Source organism: Tetrahymena thermophila, assembly GCF_000189635.1.
Source record: "Tetrahymena thermophila SB210 genomic scaffold scf_8254752, whole genome shotgun sequence".
Taxonomy (NCBI): domain Eukaryota; phylum Ciliophora; class Oligohymenophorea; order Hymenostomatida; family Tetrahymenidae; genus Tetrahymena; species Tetrahymena thermophila.
Window position 1 is genome coordinate 781,718 of NW_002476512.1, and position 13,704 is coordinate 795,421.

The following is a 13,704-nucleotide window of genomic DNA, read 5'->3' on the forward strand; positions in this document are numbered from 1 at the left end:
TATGATTCAAGTTTCCATTAAATTTTAAAAAAATATTTATCAGTAGAATTAAAAAAGCTTTATCACCACTAAAATAAACAAAATTTAAGCCTGCTAAATTAATATTTTTTAAATATACTTTAAAATTTCGATAAAAAACTTAAATCTAAAAATTAACTGTATTTTTTTTAAATTTTTTGACGATTTTGACGGAAAAAACCCCCAAATTTAAAACCCTGGTTATTATGTAAATCAATTCATGCATTATAAAGAACTAAACAATTTTTTTCTTATCGTATTTCAAGTGTTTTTATCAGATATTAAATATCTTTTATAAACTAATAAAAGCTTTCATTTTGCTAAAAAAAAAAGTAAAAAGATATTTTAAAATATCTTTATAAGCAAATTAACTAAATTTGTTTGAAAAATTATTTTAATTCATTTTTATTATAATTAATTTAATAATTTTAAATTGAGTATTTTGTAAGAATTTTTATTTTTTATTGATTTATTTTAAAAAACCATTTGATTTTATTCTTTAGATAGGAGTAGAGAAAGAAGTTTTATATTAATTCAAACTCAAAAAATGTGAGCAAGTAATAGAAATAAATAAAAACATTAGAATAAACACTCAGGTTTTATTGGATATTTATGCTTCTATTACTGATTAGCTTTATTAAAATTTTCTTAGGTTTAGTTCAATTACCATCTGCATGTTGTTTTTTTTGTCTAAATAAATGTAGTATCATATATCTTTAATGATTTGTAATGTTATTTTAGTAGAGTAAAAAATGTTATTATGTTATAATAACTATTAAATTTATAATCAACTTCAAAAAAACTAATTCCTTAATATATTTTAAAAATAAATAAGTGATAAACGTTTCACAAATAAACTTATTAAAGGTCTAAAATTTAACTACTTTCAAAAATAAAAATCTAATACTTAGCTAAAACATTTAATCAAGCCTTACAAGTATGTCAAAGAATGTAAAATTATTAGTTTAACCTAAAAAATATAAATAAAATTGAATATTAAAAATAATTATAATTAATAAAATTTACTATTGTTATTATTAAATTAAAAAAATAGGTTGATAGGTACTCAAAAAATAATTTTTTTTAAATTTAAAAAGTGCAGATAGATAGATAGATAATATATACTTATATATCAGATATGTATCTTTATCTTATTTATTGTATTAAAAATTTCAAGAGATTTTTAAATAAATGCTAACAAATTTAGGCTAATTATTTAGTAGAAGTATCATATAAACTGGTTAAGGTTGGCAATTATAATATTAAGAAAATAAATTTTAGGTTTTGTTAATTATACGATTTAAATAATATAATCTAAATATTACAAAATATATTTACAAATTTTTTATTTATATTTCTAATCTTTTCTATCTTTAATTTAGTTTTCTATTAATAATTGGAATATTTAAATTATTTTTTATTTATTTATTTTAAAGTCTTTTAAATTAATTAGAATATTTATAAAATAAATTAAAAATATATTTTGATTGAACCAAATAGTCTATTATGGATAGTATATTCTTTCTAAATTTTTTATCAAATATTTAGATTATTTAATCATTTTCATTTTATATATATTTATTTAAATTCTTTATTTTAATTAACCTTGTTATAATTCAGATTATAATATTAGAATTCACATTTATTTTATTAATCATTTTATTCTAAAATGTGGATTATTTACTGAAAATATTTTCTTCAATTGGCTTTTATCTGAGAATTTTAAAGATTTTTAAATAATTTAGAAAAATATATATTCAAAATCAAGTATGTAAGTAAGTTATTAATTAATTACAATTAGTAAAATATCATATAAAATGGTTAGGAAATAATATTTATAAAATAATACAAATTATTTATTTTATTTATACAACTAAATACTATGTAAAAATACATTTTTTTGTTTTTCAATATCTTCTTAGCTTTTTTTCGAAAAATCTAAAAAGTTTTTTGATGTATCTCAAAAAAAGTGTCCGCCAATAAAATGCTAAATAGAAAAAAATTGAGATAAAAGTTATTATAAATTTTTTTGATTATGAAATATTAGGAAAGTAATAAATGATTATCCAAAATATGATTAGTGCCAAAATCAATATTTTACTTTTTTTAGGTTAGTTATTATTATTGCCTAAAAGTGGGTCACTTATATCATATTCAACTTCTTAATTAGCACCTCCTAATCTATTTGGCTCATTCTTTATGATGATACAATTGTGGTTTAATTTTTCTTTTATTTAAGTATCAAAATCTCTAATATACATTCTGATAGTCTCCAAAGTAGAATGATTATTAACTTGAAGACTATCAATATAAGAAATTAATTCCTTTATTTAGCTTTAGAATTACTCTAAATTATTGTCTTTATTAATTTAAGAGTTTCTAAAGTTAAGAGATTTCAAATAGAAAGTTTTTTAGAAAAGGCCTTAGTAATTTTCCAAATCTTAGTAAGATTATACTCTATCTCCATTCCACTTATTAAGTATTTCAACAAATGTTATTTTTTTTGTTTTACTTTGTTATAATATTTTGGTGGCTATATCTTCAAAACCTTTTGAGATTCTAATATTATGATGTACATAGATCACACACGTCGAAATAAATATAAAATGAAACATAAGATCTCTCATAGATTAATTAATTTTACTATCTTGAGAATAATCTAAATTCTCGAATTCCACAAATAAATATGGTGAATCTTCATCGCACTAGAATTTGATCTCAGGATAAGAGCTAATGCTAGATTAACAAGCAAAATCATCACAATTTTTTTATTTCTGCATGTTAATTATGCTATTCTAAATCTAAGTCTTTCCTTAGCCAGGTGGACCTATTAAAGTTATTAGTTTTTTATCAGGATGATCTTCCAAAAATTTCATAAATTCTGAATCTTCCAAACTCTAAGTATCATTACTAGAATTTTATTAGATAGAAAGCTAAAAGGAATCTGTCATTAATTTTTACTTATTATTTTTTGATTTAGATGAATATATTATTTGATTATTTATTTATTTGATTATGTTTGTGTTTGAGCTAAGCACAGTATTATTTAAATAAAAATTAATCATTCTAAATCAAAATAAATATCTATTAGATATTAGAATATTTATTATTCTAATATTATTTGTTAGTTAATAATCTATCTATTTTTAAATATTTATTAGAATTTTAAGTTTAAAAGTAATTTAATATTCTATCATCTTTTGTAAACATTAAAAATATACTTTATTTTCTTACTAACTAATTAACTAACTAACTAATATCTTTTAAAGAAACTTTTCTTTTTTCACAGACCTCTGTCTTTAATTATTTATTTTTTTTGATGAAGCTAAGATGAAAAATTAGAGTAAATCTATTTTGCTTATTTATTATTGAAATTATTTGAATCATTAAAAAATTGTATTATTAAAATAACACTCAATATAAAGTTTATAAAATACTCATAATTAAAATAAGAAGTATAGTAATAAATTATTTTAATTTATTTATGTCTAATATTTTTAATTTTTTAATCATTCATTACTTATCTATATAATAGATATAATAATAGATAAACAAAACGAAAATGAAGGTAAAACTTTTTATATTATTTTCTTAATTTCGAAATAATAACCTGTTTGAGGTTTGCTTATTTAAGCAAATTATTCCATATTCAAAAATTCAACTTAATTTTCTCTAAATTTTTAAAATATTTTTGGATTAACTTGATCACATTATATTTAATTTTGAAGTTCACAATTCTTAATTAATTCGTGTATTTCTTTCATTTTACCTAAAAATTAATTTAAGTTATCATCTTTTTAAATAGTATTATTTTTATAGTTGAGGGATTTAAGATAATATTCATCTAAAAAAACATCTTTATACTATGGTGACTATCTGTAAGATTGAATAGAGTCTCCATTCCATTGGTTGAGTATTTCAACCAAATGATATTTTTTTTATCCGTGCGCATTTATTAAGTTGAGAATTTATTCAAAACCTTTATTATTTCTACAGTTTTTGTGGATATAAAATATGAAGGTAGAAGTATCTGCAATATCTTTTAAACAATTTTAAATAGAATTCATCTATTCGCTATCTTAAGAGTAGTCTATTCCTTCAAACTCCAATAACAGTTAAAATTTTGCTTTACATAGATAGAATTTTATTCCAAAAAACTCTATTTGGCTAGATTGAGATGGAGGAAACATACTTCTAGGGTTTTCTTATTATTCACTAACTAAATAGCTTGAAAATAGAGATTTTCCCGCTCCAGGAGATCCGATAACAATTATTATTTAAAGTTTTTTGTCTTAGTTTTCGAAAAGAAATTAAGAGATTTCATCATAAGGATCTATTCTCTATGATATTTTGCTTTGAGACATTTTAGATCAATAATAAATTAATAATTGTTATTTAAATTAATTTTTAATTAAATTAATAACGATATAGCGAAGATATTTTTTGAAAAAGATATCAATATTCTAAATAATCAACTTTAATATTCTAATAAAAAATTATATTCTATTTTGGGATACAAACAAACATTCATGTTTATTTTTCTAAATCTTAGAATTTGTTATTTATAAGAAATATTATTTGGTTTTTTTCACTCACTTGTAAACAAGCATATTTAAAAATTTATTCTACTTATTGACTAACTATATATATTTTAGATTGCTATTTTGTATTTTACTATAGATAAATATATATTTATATCCCATGTACAAAAAATATAAATAAAATCAATAAAATAAAGATGAAAACTTTAATTTTTACTAAAAAAATAAAGTCTTACAACTTGTATTCAAAGAGGATTAAATTTAAATTTATGGATTCTCATGAAATTAAAAACTTTATTAGATTTATCTAAAAATAAGAAAGAAACAAACAAACAATAAATATTTATTTAAAATGGTTTAATATTTTTGTAATATTTTAAAAGTAGAGTTAGTTTTAAAACTCCTCATTTTTGAGAATGTTAAGGAGAAATTGGGGTTTAGTTTTAGTTAAGGGTTGGATGTTAAGGTTACTAGTTATTAGGTTAATTAACATTTACAGTTACATTACTTGAAGATCCAATACCTTAAAAGTTAGAAACTCTCTGATTGAATTTAGAGTGGAAGATCAAGTTTTCTTAGTACATTGATCCAGAAATAGAGGGGTTTTATTTATAAATTGGATAGTCGTATCTAGAAACACTTCTTAATCTGTTGTTTTCCATAGTAGAGATAAATCTGTTATATTCTTATTTCAAAAGTTCTTGAGATTCTTCGTTTTTCTTCTTTGTTTTGTGAATTTGGTATTTGTAGTAGATTTTATTGAAGATGAAATACTTAATATAATTAATTATAGCCACTTTTTTATAGAAAAAATTAATTAATATATTTATTTATTTTTTTGCTTTTAATGTGTAATTTACATATTGTTTTTATGGCTAGATATGCAGTACCATATAGACCGATAAAGAGAATGATATATGGTGTCTTTCCAGTAAAGACATTACCACCAATTAAGGCTAAGAGGAGGACAATGTTAGAGGCAAACCATCTGATCAAAAATTTAACTTTTTCTTAATAGTAGCTATTAGCTTCTTTAGAATCTGAGAGACCCTTTGTTCCCCAAGTGACATCGTCAATGTTACAGAAAGAGAAGATGATCAAAATAAAGTTATAAATAGGCTAATAGACAATGTAACTCCAATAAGAAATAAAGATGTACCACACTAATTTGGGTTAAATAAAAAGATGGACCAATAGAATACCAAAGAATGATCCCATGTTTATGATAACCATGATAATGATATAAAGTCTTAACCAGCCATCTAACTTAACGAAACCATTAATGATACCAAAACCGCTATTGAATATATTCATAGCAATAGCCAAACCAACAACAAGCATAATTACAATACTCTATTTATTTATATAAATAAATTAATTAAAATTTTTTACTATTCAAAAGAAAGTTTAATTAATTAATTAGTTACCATCAAAGACATAACAGTAGCAAGAATTTTGAAGATATCATTTGCATATTCCTGAGAAGTCTTTTTGAATAAATTTATGAAAATATTATTTTTTAAATTGAATTTTTATTTATTTATTTACAATCTTATCATATTCAATTTTGAATTTTTTCTCAGAAGGAGATAGCTTAATGTGATGTTCACTGATCTTAGCAACAAGCATCTCAAAAGTGGTTTGGGTCACTTTAAAAATTTCAACTCTGACACGTCTTTTTTCCTTTTCGATTTCCTTCTTCTACTTTTAAATATCTTTCTTTTCCTATAATCTTGACATAGAAACTTCCAAATCTTTAATGTTGTCTTCCATGGCTTTGATATCACCTCTTTATTCATCAGTCAATATCATTCTTCTGAGGTTTTCATAAGCATTTTATGCTAATCTTCTAACTTTGAAAGTAAGACTTGCAAAAACAATAAGCAAGAAGCAAACAATATAAATGAAAGGAATTAAGTTAAGAGTAACATAGAAAGCTCTATTATTTTTATAATAATTAAATAAATATTAATTAGTTGGTAATATTTTAAAATTATGTTTACTTTGGATAGGCAGTAGATTCACATTATTGGTAACAGCCTTCTGAAATACCAGTATCATAATCACATTCATTTTCGTAATCCGCAATTTTTTTACCAACTATGCACTTAAATTTGACAGTTTCGCCATCAAAAGGAACATAAGAATAACCTTTCTATATTTCAGGTGACAAAAGCTAGAAACTACTCATCAAAGCAACAAAGAAGTAAAAGGCAGGAATAAAGTAAGAGTTAATATCACCTATTTTAGCGAATAACATATTAAATGGCAGTAAGAAACCCTTTTCAGTGCTGGAGTGGCTACTTTCTTCAACGTGGAATGAATAATGTTTGAGCACATAATCCAAGGCAAACATAGTACTATTAATCCATCTTCTTCTTTAGTTCATGAATTCTTCTAAAGTACCAACAGGATCTGTGAAAGCCTTAGCATCAGGGATAAATTTAAGTCTATAATTTGAAAAAAATATAAGTCATAAATATTATTTATAAGTCTATATTTAATTGCTATTTATAAAATTTATCTATCTATCTATTTATCTATATATATATTTCTTTCTTTTAGTTGATATATTTCTGAAATGAAAGAAGTTTTTTATCAATAAATTAATTACGTAAAGTTTGAATCAGGTTAGCAGTAAATACCTAAACATAAAATTCTATCTTCAGCCAAGAACATATTAGCTTCTTTGATGTTACCTTCTAATTTATCAGGATTAACTAATTACTTAAAATACTTTCTTTGCAATAAATTTTATCTATTTGAAAACTTAACTTCTAAAGCTTCGTATCTATTAATTAATTAAAATAAATTTAGATAAATAAATTAATTTATTTGAGTCATTTTTATTAAGTTGTTAAAGAATTAAATTCTAGGATTGTATTTCTATAAAATGTTGTAAAGCAATTTGTTTATTTGTTTGTTACCTATAGGCAGACCAAGCACCGGGAAGCACGTGAAGAAAACCTAGTAAAGATTCGAAATTTTTATCTACCATATGCGCCATTGTGTATTCATAGAGCTAAGCTTTTTTCAAACTAGCGAATATATCTAAATAATTGACTGCAAACCATCTGAAAAATCTAAAAATAGCTTTAAAGATGGCTTTTCTTATAATCCAATAAACAAGACCAATTCCAATCTGAAGGAGCATTACTGGTAAGAAAATTGTATATTAGAATATTTTATGAGTTCTGTGTTTGCTATCAAAATGTTTTTTCTTTCTTTCTTCTAATTCTTCATTTATAAAAACCTAGTTTTCTTCTCTATTTTTTTGTTCTTGCTTTTGTTTATCTATGCGTTTTCTTTCTTCAAAGTCCTTCTACCAATTATCTAAAGTCTTCTTTTTTTCATCAAGAATTTGATTTAATTCCATCATGTGAGGTGTTTCTGCTTCATCAAGCAATTCGTCATACTCAGGTGGATCTTCCAAACCCAAGAAACCACAAACACCACCTACTTTTGAATTTCCTTCCATAGCTATGTAAAACTTTAGCAAACCATCTGAAGCAGGCTTATTAAAAAATAAAATAAATTTTTAGTTTTTTTTGTTGATGAATAAAATAAAAAATAAGATGATGTTTGTTTTTTACCAAAGTTCCGACATCGACTAGAGCACAATATTTAGGTCTGAATTAACGACAGAAACCTTCGAAAAACCACATATGGGAAGATAATTTTTTAGCATTTTTATGCTTAAAGACACTGAAAACGGTTAAACCTGGTTTTGAAGTGTCATATTGATAGTGATTTGAACTATAAACCTTAGGTCTTTCTTCCTTTTTATTTTAATTTTCCTTTACGAATTAAAGTCTATTTTGATAGACTAGTGCTGTACGCTTTGGAATAGTTAAAGGTAAACCTTCATTTGAATCTAAAACCTTTTATTAACCTTTGTATTATAAAAATTGTTCTTGCTTAGAAATTTCATAACGTCTAAGCTTTAAATTTCTATCTACGTTTCTGTTTTAACCTTCCAAATCACAATAGAAATCAACAACTTCTTCTTTCATCTTTGTAATACCATCTTGAATGACAACGACAACAATCTAGAAGTCTTTTAAACCAATTTCTTCAAATCCTCTCATATTCTTAAAGATGTGGTACAAAGTTTGCTCTAAGAAAACTCTTTCTTCAGAATACATAGTAACACAAACTAACATCTTCAAAGTTTAGTTCTTCTTAGTCCATGGCATTGAATAATAACCCAAGAACCCATCATTCTAATCAATTGATCTTAAGACACTATTTAAATAATTTTAAAAATATTTTTAATAAAACAAAATATGAAAAGCTCAATCAATTCAATCATAATTTATTTTACTTTTCTCCAAAAAGAAAAAAAAAAAAAAAAATATCTTCACTCGAATTAATTACAATTAATAATAAAAATAATTAATGTTAAATTCTGAATGGCTCTAAATAAATTAATTATCCTAATCAAACATCAATTTTAATTTTTTTTTTTTTTTTTTTGAGATTTGTTTAATTAAAGGTTTTATCTTAATCTGTATTTTTAATTCATAAATATATCCACTATTATCAAAGCACATTCAAGGAAAATTAATAAAATGTATTTATTATATTACCCTGGGTTGTAGTATGATTTTTCGTCGAAGTGTACATAAGTCTACTATCCATTCTTCAAATCTTATATTTTAGGTTTAACTTTAGGTCTGAAAACAGTAAGAGGGTCAAGAGTAGTTTTCTTACCATCTTCGTAAGTACCTTCTAAGAACAAATCGAGAGGAGTTTCACCTTTACCGTAGTTAACTTCAATATCATCATCATTCAAATTCAGAACATTGTTTTTTTCTGTGCTTACTTCTTCATTATAAGACTTTTTACTAATATTTGAATTTAAGTCTAATTATTATTTTGAATTTCTTGGGCTTTCGTGGTTTTCATTGTTGTCTTCAATAATAACCTGACTTTTGTCTTAAAAGTGGACTGTTCCTGGCTTGCGATTAGTACTCTTTTCTTTTTTAATGGAGAGACTGGGCTATGTAGAGGGTTACTAATTTGAGACAGGCTACTAAGAATATTAATCATAATTAAAAGGAAGTTGTTTAATTTAATAATCTCCATTTCCGTTTTAAGCTTTTGAAGAATCTTGTAAAACATCACTAAGATTGAATGGAACATTTGAAGATTCACCATCATCGTCTTCTCCTTCATCAACAATAAAAGGAGTGTTTAAAGAATTATCAACCTTTTTATTCATAATGTTTTGTACGCTTGCTATTTTTGAGAAATTTGTGAGTAAAATCCTTTTTTTATTAATTTTTTCACTATTTGGATATTAACTCTTGTAATTAATTAATATTGAGAATTTCTAATTCGTAATTTGGTGTTTTTAACTTCTAGATGTAATTCCTTCCTGATTGACATATCAATTGCTTTACTATTAAACATTAAATTAAATAGTTTGAAATGCTTTCTATGTCACTTTGAAGTAATTAAATATTATCCACATAAGAAAGTATTGGATTTAATCAAAAATTGCTATGATGTTATCTATTAAAAACACTTTTATCAATAACACGCATTTTTCTTTAATATAAATTAATACCATTCTCACAAAGCTCATTACCAATTTATTATATTTTCTCTCTAGCTAGTAATCCTAATTAAATATAAAGATTCAAACCAATTTTTTTCTTATCAGGTTTGCACATACTGATGAATAATCATTTTAAATAAGTTTTTCTATATAAATTATAATCTAAAAAAAACACACAAATATCCAAATATTTAGACCATTTAGAAAAATTTGGTTTGGCGTTTTCATCTTTTTCTGGTGGTTTGTATATTTCCAACATTTATAAAAAAGGAATAAACTTGTGAGAGTACGAAATAAGTGTAATTAACTTAAAAGGGTAAATTATTTGTAGTGATAAATAACTATACAACAAACAATTTAAGTATAATAATAAATTTATTTGTTTATCCTACTAATTTTATATTATCTTATGCTAAAATGTATTCCTTTGCTATTCAAAAATGTGTCTATTACTAACTAGTAAAAATTATGGTAATTTCAAAGAAGCGATTGCTTGTTTTGGCTAGACATTACTTGCACCCATTTAGATAAAATTAAAACTTTCTAATTTTCAATTTTCTCATTGTAAAATTAATGAGTTTGTTAGTTTAATTACTATTTTACTTCTTTTGAAAAAAGCGGCAATATATGCTTGCTTCGTAGGGATATGAATTAAAAGTGAGAATTATTGTTTTATAACAAATATATCAAATTATTTTTCAGAGAAATTGTCTATATTTTTATATTTACATTCATAAAATAATTCAAAAGCTTTATTTATGACATATACAAAGTTAAGTAGTTTTGTATGTATATATGTAAGCACATTTTTTTACACTTTTAATAATCTTTTTTATCTCATTTTATTATTAATAAATAAATCTTTGATTTTAATTGAAATTATATTCCTTATTTTGTACCGTTTAAAGTGTCTAGAAGTGAGTAAATAGATGCTTTAAAAAATGGATTTATTTCAATTTATTTAATTTATTTTCATAAATTTCTTTAGAGTTGAAATAATTTTCTCATCTGAAAAAAAAGCTGTTTGCATCTCTAAATAATTCAATTTAAATTATTCTTTGTTAACATAATAATTGATGATAAAAAACTGACAATTAAATCAGTTGGTATCACCAAAAAATTTTTAGTTTAATTATAGCCAATATTAACTTCTTACTAAAAATTTTAATTTCAAAGAAGATAGTCTTATTAAATTTATTTTTTTGTAAATAAATTTGTCAAATTAAATTTGAATTAATTCATTATTTCTCATTTTTATTTTTTTATCAATTTAAATTTAATTGTTATTTATTTTATAAATTAGATAATTATTTTCTTTATGTTCTTCTTATTTCTTTGCAACATGTTTACTTTTTTTTAATTGAAATTTTATTTTCACCTAATAAATATTATTTTTACTTTAAGTATTTTTTAACTTAATCACAATAATAAATAATGTCAAAATACAAACTAATTAAATCTAAAATTTTATTATTCTTATTATTTTAAAAAATCGAAAATTTATTTTTTTCAATTTTTCATACACTATCTAAAAACATATTTAAAAATACAATCTATGAACCTTTATTTAAATATTTTTTTGAAATAATTTAAAATATAATAAGAAGCTAAAGTTAAAATAAGGTTAATAAATAGATAAATAAATAAATCACATCAACATCTTCATTGTCATAACCAAAACTTTTGAACAACTTTTAAAAACAAAAACAGTAAAGAGAAAAAATATTCAGAATTAAATATTTTTTTTAATCTTTATTTTAGTTTTTCTTGTTTAGAATTTATTAATTTTTTATGCTCTCATATAAATATGTTTTTTATAAACGTGAGAAAACATTTATGAATATATTCGTTCTTTAAACACTCTAAAAAGGATAATTAAGAAAGAATTATTATTAGATAATTTTAGTAAAAAGAATTAATTTATTCATTTTTCTATATAATGCTATCCTATCAAAATTTATTTAATTTTCTATACGTAATTTAATTTCTCTTTACTAATACAATTTATTTTTAATCAAATTTCTTGATTTTTTTAATTGATTTTGATCAATATTTTGCTTTAAATGATTTTCAATGTTAAAATTAAAGCGTTAGATATAAAAAAAAGGTTTATTTAGTTTTTCCTTTTAGATTTTCTTATACTAAAACAAATACATTTTATTGTTCATTTTCTGTTTGTAGTGTTTTTAATTAATTAATTTATTTTTAGTATTCTATTTTCATCTTTTATAATTCATTTGTTAAGAATTTATTCAAGAGAGATAAAATTATTAAATTTAATCCTTATAAATCAAATAAAATAATTGCAATATTTAAAAATGAAATCTTAATAATAATTAGCTTTTTATGGTTTTTTTAAACATAAAATTACTCAAAAATAAATTAGCTAATTTAAACCAAGCTCAATACTTTCATTAAAAATTGAGAATGCTTAAAAATTATCAAATATAATATTTTAAAATAATTAATTAATTGTAAATAAATATTTTAAAGAATTATTTGATCATCTTTTAAAAATATTTTTTTGATTTGTAATTTTATGTGAATATTTCAAAGTGATAAATTTAATCATATGAGCACTTAAAAGTTTATTGATTATTTCTGATACATTTTTCTATTAAGTATTATATAATTCTTTCATTTATATTTACAAATATACTTAAAGATACACACTAAAAAAAAATATATTTAAGAGTTTTTAAAATATAAATTTAAAATATAAAATTGGTTATTCATTGACTCAATCCCAATAAGCTGAAACCTAGACAGAGAGAGTACATTTATAATGTCATTTAATAATTATTCTCTTCCACTATTTTTCTTAAATTTTCCATAAATTTTTCATTCAAATCAACTGTGAAAATATCTATATTTTCTTCTGTTTCTAAGTCTTACTTGGGATTTATATTGCATTCTTTGTCTCCATCTATGTAAGCAATTACAACTTTTGTAGTTTCGTTGCTTTTCCATGGATCAGTTCTTAGTAGAGGACAGTAATCGAGAACCTTTATTTCATCTGCAGTGTATCCAGTTTCTTCTTTCAACTCTCTTCTAGCATTCTCTAACAAGTCTCCATCGTCTAATAATCCTGCAGGAAATTCAACTGTATATGCATTTACTGGTGGTCTATAGTTAGCTATTAAAAGAAGCTTTCTTCTTCCATCTTTATACTTAATAATAGGACAAACATCTACACCATTACACTCTTAATCTGGACGTACACCTTATCTTTCGACCATCTCCCAAGCCTTGCATATATGGCCTTTTTCATTTTAGAAGTCTACTAAATTCATCTTAATCCACTTTCCTTCATAAACGGTTTTTACATCTACTTACTTTGCTCTTATCTTAGCTTTTTCTTGGGGATTTTAATCCATTGTTACTTATTTGCTTTATATTTTATGCTTAAATTACTTTTATCTATTAAATTTAGAATTTTTATTTAATATTGTTTAATAATGTTAAATTAGTATCTTTGCAAATCTCAGTATTTAATAAATTCCATTAATTTATTTTTGATGGATTATTAAATTACTTGATCAATAATTAATAAATTAATAAATATTGTTCGCTTCAAATTCA

The 13,704-nt window shown here is 22.4% G+C and overlaps 4 protein-coding genes across 4 annotated transcripts; all 4 read right to left on the reverse strand. All coding sequences in view use genetic code 6, as the record gives it.

Annotated features, from left to right (window-relative positions):
* Nucleotides 1-1,925: 1,925 nt before the first annotated feature.
* On the reverse strand, nucleotides 1,926-3,083 carry TTHERM_00113080 (transmembrane protein, putative; the record flags this gene model as incomplete). Its single annotated transcript, XM_001010703.2, has 1 exon — nucleotides 1,926-3,083. One exon carries the CDS (start codon nucleotides 3,081-3,083, stop codon nucleotides 1,926-1,928), a length of 1,158 nt encoding a protein of 385 aa, XP_001010703.2.
* A 444-nt stretch (nucleotides 3,084-3,527) lies between these two features.
* TTHERM_000113089 (kelch motif protein) lies at nucleotides 3,528-4,382 on the reverse strand (the record flags this gene model as incomplete). Its single annotated transcript, XM_012796243.1, has 1 exon — nucleotides 3,528-4,382. One exon carries the CDS (start codon nucleotides 4,380-4,382, stop codon nucleotides 3,528-3,530), a length of 855 nt encoding a protein of 284 aa, XP_012651697.1.
* Nucleotides 4,383-4,963: 581 nt separating this feature from the next.
* TTHERM_00113090 (chitin synthase) lies at nucleotides 4,964-9,783 on the reverse strand (the record flags this gene model as incomplete). The annotated part of the gene is made up of 9 exons (XM_001010704.2): nucleotides 4,964-5,355; nucleotides 5,420-5,912; nucleotides 5,987-6,046; nucleotides 6,108-6,498; nucleotides 6,563-7,009; nucleotides 7,174-7,350; nucleotides 7,487-8,073; nucleotides 8,153-8,804; nucleotides 9,149-9,783. The coding sequence occupies 9 exons, from the start codon at nucleotides 9,781-9,783 to the stop codon at nucleotides 4,964-4,966; spliced, it is 3,834 nt and encodes a 1,277-aa protein (XP_001010704.2).
* Nucleotides 9,784-12,854: 3,071 nt separating this feature from the next.
* On the reverse strand, nucleotides 12,855-13,499 carry TTHERM_00113100 (NUDIX hydrolase; the record flags this gene model as incomplete). Its single annotated transcript, XM_001010705.1, has 1 exon — nucleotides 12,855-13,499. One exon carries the CDS (start codon nucleotides 13,497-13,499, stop codon nucleotides 12,855-12,857), a length of 645 nt encoding a protein of 214 aa, XP_001010705.1.
* Nucleotides 13,500-13,704: the final 205 nt, after the last annotated feature.